Here is an 11,856-nt window from a genome sequence, read left to right on the forward strand (position 1 = left end):
ACAAAACTGGTCCCAGCCACAGGAAACTATTAGCATAGTAATGAGCAGGACATCTATGAGGACAGTAGGTCACAAAGCACCCCCACTATGGTCAATGCCATACCAGCATGTTAAAAAGGTATCACAGTAATCACTCCTGGGCCTCCGCAAGTGGGATTACATATTGGTACAGCAGAGCTCTATAGTGAAGTCACTCTGAGGCTAGTGGACTAATAGAGAATAATGTTAGGACAATGACAGACAGTGGATGAAAATCCCTTTTGGGCTTGAATGTCTTAGTCATGTGAGACTCCCTCTCTTAGTCCCCTCCTTGTCCCAGCCATGGTGTGGGGAAGGGGAAGAGGAGGTGGTTGCCATGAGAGTACGTGACACCTGAAGTGATGGCAAATTATGCACAATGCTCCTGGGGTCAACGGTGATGCTTTGTGACAAGGCAACGGGCACGTGTCAAACTGCATCATGTGAAGTGTTAACAGGGCCTTGCCCCACGCACAGACACACATCTTGAAACTCATATGTACACACAAAGGCCCTTTAGTGCTAATGTTTCCCTTAGAAATAGTTATAAATGTCTGTCTACTCCAGGTCTGGAATTTTATTCACGCTGTGAGTATTTTTCCATTACACAGCGAGGCAAAATAAAATAAGTTGTTTACCTGTTGGAGGTGTGTTGGTTGTCTGCAGATCTTCATCAAAAATCATCATCACTGTGGCTGTTTCTCTCTGACATATTTCTCCATATGTTGTTGTGTTGACTGGTTACTAATGAAGCTCCGCTAATTTGGTGAGGAACACGTTTAATTTCCTGTAAATTCTTGATGATTAAAGTCTCCCATTATTAAGTCATTTAAAAGCTTTTAATATGAAGCAGTAAACCAGGAAATGTTGGGTTTGCATTGGTGGTAACTTAACACAATACGGCTACCCGTCAGCAGGCTTCTGGAAAGCTGGCCTATCAGAACAGGGTGGGCTCATCGGGAGGGGGGCCTTAAAGAGAGAGGAGATAAGACTGTCTGTTAGAGACAGAGGATGAACTGAGGGGCTGCAGAAAGGGCCCCGATAAGATAAATAAGGAGTTTGTTGAACTCTGAATCATGCAAAGCTACTCTAGTGGAGTCCCAGAGTAAAAATATAGAGCTGGAAATGAGCATAGTCGGCTTAATGCTGTTAAATTATTGGTACTTTATAACAGTGACTTTAAAAAAGTTAAAGTAGATGAATTAGAAAGTATATAGTTAAAAAATGTGTTGAATAGTAACATAGTACCATACAAGGACTACCGACCGGTGTCCCGGGGGACCCCGAGAATAAATCATCATCGCAAAATGTTAACTTATTTCTTCTCAAAACATTATTAGTTATGTTATTAATGTCATCTGAAAAAAAACAGATTATTATTATTTTAGCATATTGTGTAAAACAAAAATTTGGGGTTGTTGTCAAAGCACATAAGGCAATCTGTGTCTGCTGCATCTGTGTCTGTCTCTTTCAAAATGACTGACAGAGAGCCTCTAGGTCCCCCAGGACCCCGGTACATTGGTATTTTTAAAAGGCACTAATTAAAACAGAACCAGAAAACAATTATATGAAGTCATTAGGAACAAATTGATTGATCTGTCTCACTTTGTATTTATTGAATACGTGGCTGACCTCATTCAGTGGTTTATACAGCAGGCCATTTGAGTAGTGTCGCTAGGATATTTGCACTTTTTGAGAAAGCGGGAGTGTAGCTTAATATTTTGATGTATATGTGTATTTGATGTATGTATGTAGTGTTATGAGAGTGGACGTAAGCACAGCCTAAACATACAGACTTTTGTGCTCTATGTCAGCTCAGTATCAGGGTAGTGCTTTGACGTTCTCAAACAATTGTTCACAACTTGAGCTCTGTGTGCTATTCTGCTATTCTGATAGAGGAAAGCAAAAAAGAACTTTATGTGCATCATCCCAGCAATCGCTGCACAGCTATCAGGTAACATTATTTCTACTTGTCAGGTACAATTATACCTAGTGATACATTTTGAGATGCAGCAAATGCAACACAGTTTACCTTGGCACTATATTCTAACTAATAATTTGATTGTACTGGTTGTTAATGTTTCCAATATGAATTGAAAAGGCAGTAATTAGAAGCCTCTGGTGCTTTTGGGAGAATAACTTATGTTATCTATAACATCTTTTAAAGTTATATATGGCATAAGTTAAAATTTAGTGCCATGGCAGGTAGTTATTTGGGAAGAATCGCCCACCCAGCCAACTTAACCCATCTTTCTTAATCCGAGCCACTGGTCTCTCACTGTCAAATAAAACGTTTAACTCAGCCGCACAGCATGTAATGTATGCTTGCTAGTGGTACAGTCGTTTTTTAATAACACTGACCAATCACTCACTGTCTGTCTTTTCTTTTTGCCTTTGTTTCTCCCCCTTTGTGAAATTACATTTTACAAGATCCAGGTTTTTCTTTCTCTCTCTTTTTCTCTGTGTCTTGTGTTAACAGAGGTACCACTTAAATGCAGCTTTTCCATTATAACAGCAAACACCTTATTCACACCTACAGCTTGAGAGTGTTGCTCTCACATTTTGCACACTCTGTGCTCTATTTTCATGACAACTCCTGTCATAGCCAGGAGAGATCACACCACAACAAGTTAGTATTTAAAGATTTAATGAAGATGGAGGTTGTGCTGTTGATTGGACAGAAGAACAAATGTGGATGGGGGTTGAGAGGTGTTGGGGTTTGAACAGAGGATAGAACAGAAACCCAGGGAAGTCGGTGCTTAAATTCTGGGTACTGTTTTACACATGCTTAAAGGATATGACTGGTGATTTTCTATCATATTTTTCATATTGTCAACAAATCTCATGTGCAGATACCAACAATGAATTGACCCTACTTACAAGTATTGTGTGTGTGTACATAGAAAGCCTGATAAATCTTATTCCTCTGTGCCGTAGACCTCTGTTGTTGTCCAAAAACTATTAAAAGGACATCAATGAACCACACCTTTGCACAAGGTGACATGTTCCTTCATTACGAAGACTTTGGGCACATTAGTTTGTTTAGAAACAGCTCCAAATTTGTTTCCAATAAGAAATATATAGAAAAGCACCAGTCATATCCTTTAATGTACAGTTAAAAGACAGAGAGGAGAAAAATGGAAGAGGTATAAAAGGATGAATGAATAGGGTGTGGACATATATAGGATTGTGCATTTTCTGCCATCTGTCACTAATTCGTGCACACACTGAGGAAATAGGACCTGCTGAATGTCAGGTGTTAGCATCACACATTATCTAGCACACATGTTCATCTATTTTTTGCTAGCTAAATAAGATGCTATGGTGAGAAAGTCTAGCTTGGTTTGAACTGTCTTCACCAGCGGCTAATATTCCATCTCCTTACATGGAACATCCTGTCTAATCATTGTATCACAGCAAGATACTGGATTTTAGTCTGATGTTATTGTCATCAGAAGTGAAAATTTGAGGTCCTGTTACTTTAGACAGAATTGAAAGCCTGACCTTTTTCTCACTGCAGGAGTTCAGTTTGCAATCACCTAACTACCGTTCGAAAGATTTTAGCACTTGAATTAGCACAAATAGGCACCCTAAAGAGAAAATATGCTATTGCATTTAATTTTAGAGATAAGAGAAAAAACAGAATTAAGATGCCATGTTATTACAGTACCTGATGTGAGGGAGGCTACAAGGTTAGTTTTTGATGCTGTTTTATTGTTCTGAAGGCCACAGAAAGCAGTCCATTCTCTTCATGTCAGTAACCACAGTGACTGAAAAAGAATACAGTTTGCTATGAAACAAAATCCCTGTTTAGTTATACATTACATTTGAGAACTGATGCAGTGCACTGATGCAGCAATGCAGTCATGCTTGACGGGTTTTGTTTTTGTAAAGCTGACTACTGTATCGCATTATGTGACCATTAGCTCTCTGCAGGATGATGAATTATCTTAGTATAATGCAAGTGACAGCACCGCTGATGGGCTTCTCATTTTATTTACATTCACATTAGCTCCTGCTTCTTCGTACCTTTACACTCAAGGTTCATCTATATGGTAATCTGTACTGTAATTACTGAGAGGATTTCCTTTATGTCCCGCTGCACTCTCCTCTTCTGTCTCACTTTTTTCACATCTGAATTTTTTACCCTCTCAAACCTTGTTTTATCTTTGTCTCCCTGTGTTTCTGTCATACAGAGATCTGTCTGCTCACTAAGGGCAGGCGAACAGCCAGCGTGCGAGCAGACACCTACTGCCGACTCTTCTCTCTCTCTGTTGACCATTTCAATGAGGTGCTGGAAGAGTACCCCATGATGCGACGTGCTTTTGAAACTGTTGCCATTGACCGATTGGACCGCATAGGTAAGACCTGCCTACATCTAATCCTCCTGTCCTGTCTGATTGGTCGAATCTCTTGCCTGTCATCGTGCCTTGTTGTCTTGTCTTATCAGTATTTGTTTGCCTTCTTTCTTCATAAAAGCATTGTGTCTGCCATCTTGTGCTGCATGACCTGTATGCAATCGTTTTTTTTTTCCTCACATCTTTCTTTGTCTTAAGTAACCAGAAAGAACATTTGTTGTAACCAGCATTAATCCTTCTAAAGAACCAAAGTAGCGTTTTGTGGTTGGATTAACTGGAAGGCAGTGCATGTCGCTGTCCGGGAGGGAGTCAGGTCGCCCCCTCGTTGGTTTGGTGTTGACCCCCCACTGGACGCCAGCGAGTGGATGGAAGCTAACCTAACATGCATGTGTGTCTGGCCCTCTTTCCACTCATCTGCACTCCTGGGTATGAGCAGCACCCCACCCCATATCAGAGTTCTCAAAATCAACCAGACACAAACCCCGTAAAAAAGAAACAGAGCAGGGCCAGGTGACATCTGGAAGTCGCTTCAGGTCCCCACATCCATCAGGTCCAGCCCAGTTTGCCAACAGGCAGGACCCGTATAGTTTCAATCAGCTACTGTATACCCTCATCATCAACAATGGTTCCTTATTCTTTATTCTCTGATTGAGCAACCTATATAGAAGAAATTAGTCATGACAGATTATAGTTGAAAGAAAATAAATGATAATGGTTCAGAAACATATTTGTTACAGATTAAAAAGGGGCACATGTATGAATTACAAACAGGGCAATAATTGGTTGCATTGACCCTAATGTTTCACATTCTCCAACTTCTTTTCTAGATTATGTTCTGTCTGCTCCAATACTTTGGTTAAACATTAAACCTGTAGAAAATATTAAAGTATTATAAAAAAAAAAGGTTTATTCAACTGACAGAAGTAGAAGGTACACATGTCTTTATCTTTGTTTATATTTTGCTGCATTAGAAATACTTATCTTTTGAAATTATACTTTTATAACCCTTTATTATCCCGACACAAGAAGTTCTGGTAAATGTTTGCTGTTAAGTCGAGGGGATTTAAATACCACTACGTCTTATGCCTGTACCAGCTACTAACAGGCCACAACCAAGCGGTTAGTTCCACGTTTGGAAAGTGAAGCCATTGCGGAAGTGCCTTAAACCTGCAGTTTATTAACCAATACACAATGATGGTTAGGTAACATAACCATGGCATAACACCAGATTCAAAGAGTGTAGGCGTAGCCTTAGCCGTCAATATTTCAGTGTGTTTTCAGTTCATGAAAATTAATTGTAACATTTTGGTCGCCTAAAAAAGTCTTGTTCAGCATTTGGTTGTACTAAAAGACCCTCTAAGGAGTCGGATGTTCAGTTTTTCTGGTAAGTACATTTTGTTTTAATTTTAAGCCCATTTTTCGCTAGCAAAAATTAGCATTAGCATTATCACAGTTAACCATGGACTGTATATTCACCGTGCTAACCAAGCTAGCAGCTAGCGTTAGGGTCAGCTCCACCCTCTCGTCCAAATATTGTCACTTCTCACCAATTCTTACTCAATGTCACTTCTTATTGGCTCCAAAAATCCAAGATGGCGACAGTCAAAATGCCAAACTTGAGGCTTCAAAACCATGGATGTATTATAAGAGCTGGATACCGGACCAAAAATGGTGCCCACTCAATCCAAAAAAACTGCTCGGCTGGCGCATACACCAAAAAAAGTTTCTAGTTTCCAGGTTTGCTTCCGCGTTGTGTGGCCCACTGAATATGTGCAGTGGTGTTTCCCCCAGTGACCCTGCCCGCGAGTTTCCGCTCTGCCCATAGACTTTACATTGTCATGACGTCACAGATTTTTAGATCGCTTTTCTCTAAATTTCTTTTCTCTGCTCTAGGAAAGTGTTGCTCACTTGCCTGGATGGTTTGAGGCGGGCCTTGCGTCCTCTTCTCATACTGCCTACCATGCACTGAGCTCGCCGTTGGTTTCAGTTCATTTAGTTTGACAAATAGACGGAGACAGAAACTAAACCAAAATACTTTAGGGATGCATTCATTGTCCATCATGGTCTCAACGAGAAGTTGCTCTGAACCGCAGCACACCACTCTCATGTATCCATTTGTCTACTTTCCTCTCTGCCGTCTGCCCTCAGTCAGGCTTATTGATAAAAATGTTGACAATATGTATCCTGGAGAGTAAAATGTACTATTATGTTATCCTACATTTCATTTGCACATTTCAGTGTTACATTCAATCAATAAAAGTAATTTATATAATAATATAAATACTAAATAGTCTGTGTAAAATGAGTATTTTTTTATCAACATGTAATCACAAGTACATTTTAAGCTGTAGTATTTTCAATATCCTACTCAATCCCTGTTTTAGTTGAAAATAAATTGACAATTGTTTTGAACTTGAAAGAGGCAGGTGCAGATTCAAAATGAACATATGTGACCAGCACCCACTAATTCTTATAGTAGGCTATTGCCTCATTTGTAGCTCAGCTATTGTACACTGTTTGATGGCAGTAAACTGCCACATTTAATCAGTAAAGCTGCTACCTTTCCACCACAATTTATGTGGCAATGTTGGTGTGCAATGAATATTCTGACGACAGTGTAAAAATTTGACAAGTGCATTGCACCTCTTTCCCTGTTTTTGGCAAACAGGGAAAATCATCAATACCAACACCACCATGAAGACAATGAAGCTTATTTATCAAAAGTACCCTTTTTATTTATTTATTTTGACAGTGCGGGTAGATGCTCTCAAAGTAAGATGGTGATAAAAATTTAATTTGCCCTGCAGTCCTGCTGTTTTACAAAATGCTCCTTTGTGACACACAAATATAGCAATCACTTATTAATTTTATGGTTAGTATATCTTATTAACAGGGATTGGAGTTTCCACTTTTGAAATTATTTATTTATTTTTAACCAGTTTTTTTATTTATTTTATTTTCCACAAGGTTTGCAGGTGTACATCAACAAGTAACCTCTGTCAATAATATATCATATAGGTATACCAAGGCATTGATAGACAGGTCAATAAGTAAAACAGGAAATAATAAGACAAAGGAAATATATACTTTTTCCCCCCTTCTCTTCATGAATTCATAACTTACCGTTTTGGTTGCAATACAGCCACGACATTATGACTAAGACAGTGAAAGATACAGAAAAGTAACAGAAAGCATACACCTGCACCTTTGATCGCTCCTTAACCCTGACCTACCCTGTCCACGTGGGTCTTTCTCTGAATTCCACTATACATGAAGGATATTTCTTAAGAGTATGTTGCAAAGTAAATAAAGAAACAAAGTAAGGATAAAAATGTATATCATAGTTCTAACTGCGTTGAGTACCTCCTTCCTAGCCTCGAGCATAACCTGGCCTGCCCCCGTTCACCCTAGCAACAGAGAGCTCCATAGATAAAATCTCTATTAAAGAGTGATTCCACTGATGAATAGAAAGAGTATGCGGTGGTAGCAACAGTTCATGCTGACAGCTGTATTTGAGTATTGTTAAAATGCTGCCCCGAAGTGTTTGAGAGAGACGTTTTGTTATTTATTCCCAGAAACTTCTAACTGATGGCCACTCCCAGTAAAAATGTCCCCATTTGATTAAAATCACATAGGGTACAGTTTGGAGTTATATTCATCATAAAACAGCGCTTTGGTGTCAAGTGAATTTAATATATGAAGTTCAGGTTAGTTCATGATCTGGATTTTGAAATTATTAATGGTTCATCTCATTATCTTTTATGGCTGCTACAGTAAATGGACAACCCGACAGTTCATCATAATAAATTAGCCACATCTTTTCACTGTGTTACAACTGGCTTTACCAGTAAAGTCACCTTGTCAGCAAATTTTTTGGCCCTATCATATTAACCACAGAACAACAATCACTTGTATACAAATTTTAAGTTGAGTTTGCATAATTACAGTGTGCCAATGTTGTCTTATATCAGTGGTTAAGCTTCCAGTCTGTATCTACCTTTCTATCTGTTATTGTTGTTTTTCTTTGTCATGGCTTTGTATTTGTGTATTCTTTTGCCTGACACAGGCACATCAATATAGAATTGCTTTGCAACCCAATTGTTGACTATTGAAATACTGTAGCGTCAGGCAAGTCAGCAACAAGCAATAAACAATAGATTTGGAATAAGTCCACCTTATCAAGTCAATCAGAATACAATAACAGATGTGTGTCACATCATGAGACAACCTTTTCTCCTCAAAGTTACAATCATATGCAACATTTTTTGGGCAGAAACATAATGTTGGATTGTATCAAAAATATCACACACAAAAAACACAAAATGTTCACACTCAAATTCATGCGAAGTTAATATTAAAAGTATCTGCTAAATGTTCACTATATTTTTATTTTTTTACGTTATTTGACACAGAGCACAAACTCCATCTCTGTCTTTGTACTTCCACCACACTGCATGGGCACCTGACACTAACAACAAGTTGCAAGTTTGTTGCATATGAACGTAATTCAAAGGAGACAGGGTTGCATTTTTTGGATTAGTATATTATTTAAAAAAATAACACACACACAATCTGTATTTGTCCTGTAGCGAAGTGTATGAATTTGTTGTCACTCTGTGCCCTTCACAACATATGCCCTTTGATCTCAAGAATAATCTGCATTTGCCCTTTTTATGAGAGCCATCAGCTGAGTTAGCTTACAGCTCTAGCTAGCTGTAAATAGGAAAACGAAAGCTAACCACTCTGACTGACACTTTTCAGAGCGGTATAGATTCGATCCATCCTGTCAGACTAACCATGAAGGGGGTTTTGTCTCATACAAGGGAAGATACTTTGTCATGATCCGTGATGGTTGTATCGTTTTTATATATGAACTGCATTTGGTTACATGCTTGTCTTGCTCTAAAAAGGAAAGAAAAAAAAAGTAACCATGCTTTGAAACCAATAACCGTGTTGCACATTTGACATTATCTTTTATCTATCTAAAAATTATTTGACCAGGAGTCCGTCTTGAGACGAGCACATCTCGTTTTCAAGAGTGTCCTGGCCGACGAGTAGGCATCAGGTAAACACTTTATTCCAATTCCAACATTCGAACAGCCTGAGAAATTGACCTAGAGGCTTGCTAAATGGATCCGGTCTCAAATCTCATCCTCCAAGAGCTTGTCCTCTTGCACAAGGTTACATTAAGTGTTCAATTCCTGCATCAGTGACACATAACTCAAGTCACCCACACTAGTCCTGCAGATGTTTTGATGGACACATTCAAAATGTCAACAACTAAGACAATCAAGGAAACAAAGATATCTCATTCAGTGTTACATGCCATGTTTATTTATAATCATAGAATAATCAACCGGATTATGAACACATATTCAGCTCTGTTGGTGTGACATTTTTATTTAATCTTTGAATCTTTTGTTCAAAGTGCATTCACAAATGAAATCATGTCTGCAGCTTAGTAAAAACTTTACTAATGCAATGCCACGTACACTTTTTGTCACATGCAGAAATCCCATTTCATTATTTATTCATGTTTTCACCGATAGAAAAAGTTTGTTTCTGATTGTCTGACTTGAAATATGACTTTTGTCTTTTGTGTAAATAATCTGGGAGAAGATTTAATCTTGACTGACGCTAATCATAAGAAAGTAAATCTCATCTTTTGCTTAAAACTGTGTTTAGACACACAACTACTCTCTCACAACTCTCATGTTGACTGCATACTAAAAAAGTTTATTTAATCCATTAAGACTTATTTTCTCACACACATTTAGACTAGTTTAAACGTTCTCTCTAAAAAGTGCTCTTTGGTTATGGTGTATTAAATGAAACTAAACATAAAGAAACATTTCCTGCAGTGATTCATAATAAGACACAGATTATTACTGATTACTAGTGAAATGAGATTGTATTATAAATCAGAGTGAAAAATGTGTAGTTTCTCTGTAAAGCCATAAATCTTTGAAACTTTGGTTTGTCTTTCAAAATGTGTGTATTTTACTTTTTTACTAAACAGTGTTGATTATTTAAATGTTGTTCATTAACATTATGATGTTTGTGTTTTGTTTTTCTGTTTTTTTGTTGCTTTTGTTTGTTTTGGTGTTATTAATTGACTTTCAGACTGTTTTATTCAGATTTATACAATTTTCTTCAGATTTCAGATATGGGTTCATTACCTTTTACTTTTTACTTTTTTTAAAAAAAAAAAATCATATTGGTGGGGGGTGAAGTTTGTAAATTGAACTACATGCTCTATTGTGCCAGGAAATAAATAAATAATGTAATACTGTAATTGTATTATTTTCAAATGGTGATTCAACCCATAGCTGACCTATTTTTATTTCAATTTTATAAGTTTTGTATATATAAAAAGAAACCTTTCTTTACCCATGATTGATGTTTACATTTTGTTTATGTTTTTTGTTTGTTTGTTTTCATTTTGTTTTTTAGGAATAATATTTTTACAGTCTTTCTGTCCAGGTTTATAGATGAGGTAAACTTCATTTAGCACGTGTTCAAAAATCTTCCTTGCAGAAAAACAGTTGATGCAACACTGAGAAAGCAGTACAGAATATTTTGAACAGAAAATAGGCCGTATGTATATATATATATATATTTATATATATATATATACATACGGCCTATTTTCTATATCTCAGGTTTTACATAGTTTCTTTTTGCTTCTCACTCCACTATGAGATTTGCACTGTAAACAAGTGTGGGGTAGTTCAGTTCAGTGGTCAGAGCAGGCCAGTGTATCCATATGAACAAGGTGTGTATCAGAGCACAAATCAAGCTCACATGTTAAGTGTGAGTATGTTTCCTTTAATAGGACTCTGACAATCACTGTGATGTATACTAAAATGTTTTGTCTTGTACAGTACCTGCACAATACATTTTTGCAGCCATTTTGACTGATCTTTCTGATGGCTTTTCTACAGTAGGAGAAGATGAGAAGTGAAATAATTTGCTTACATGTAAGCTTATATAGCCCTTAAAATCTGTCATGGTCTTTGATAACTGTTTGCACACCGTTAACTGTACAACAGACAGAGTAAGATATCAAATAGGGATTAGAGGAGGAGAGAAATAAGAAGAGGCCAGAGAGGAATTCAGAAGGTTAGCTGGGACAGCAACAGATAAGACAGACGGCACGCCATAATACACTACTGAACCCCTGTGCCAGTGCAGTATGTATGAGTAATGTTCATTGAACTCTTCTGCCTAATGCAGACATAATATGTACACATTAAAATGAACCACAATGATGCAGTGTCCTGTTAAACTTGATTAAGTTGATTACCCCCGTGCTGTAGCTCTGCACCTGTCTCTGGGCAACACCCGGAGTGCCCTGAAAACCTAACAATACGCTTGTTTTGAACTACCTTGTTAATGTATTCAGATTTTGCTGCCACACCAGCAACCATTCAGACCCTGATAGGTTCTGTTTGGAGAAATAATATATATGTGTTGTCCT

At 37.7% G+C, this 11,856-nt stretch overlaps 1 protein-coding gene across 1 annotated transcript in view; it reads left to right on the forward strand.

The window, feature by feature from the left end:
* Positions 1 to 11,856, forward strand: part of LOC137171021 (potassium/sodium hyperpolarization-activated cyclic nucleotide-gated channel 1) — a 77,815-nt gene that overhangs the window by 59,656 nt on the left and 6,303 nt on the right. Inside the window, exon 7 of the mRNA XM_067574742.1 lies at positions 4,215 to 4,379. Coding sequence (XP_067430843.1) covers positions 4,215 to 4,379 — 165 coding nt within the window. The remainder of the gene's footprint in view (positions 1 to 4,214; positions 4,380 to 11,856) is intronic.

This window comes from Thunnus thynnus, chromosome 19, assembly GCF_963924715.1.
Source record: "Thunnus thynnus chromosome 19, fThuThy2.1, whole genome shotgun sequence".
NCBI lineage: Eukaryota > Metazoa > Chordata > Actinopteri > Scombriformes > Scombridae > Thunnus > Thunnus thynnus.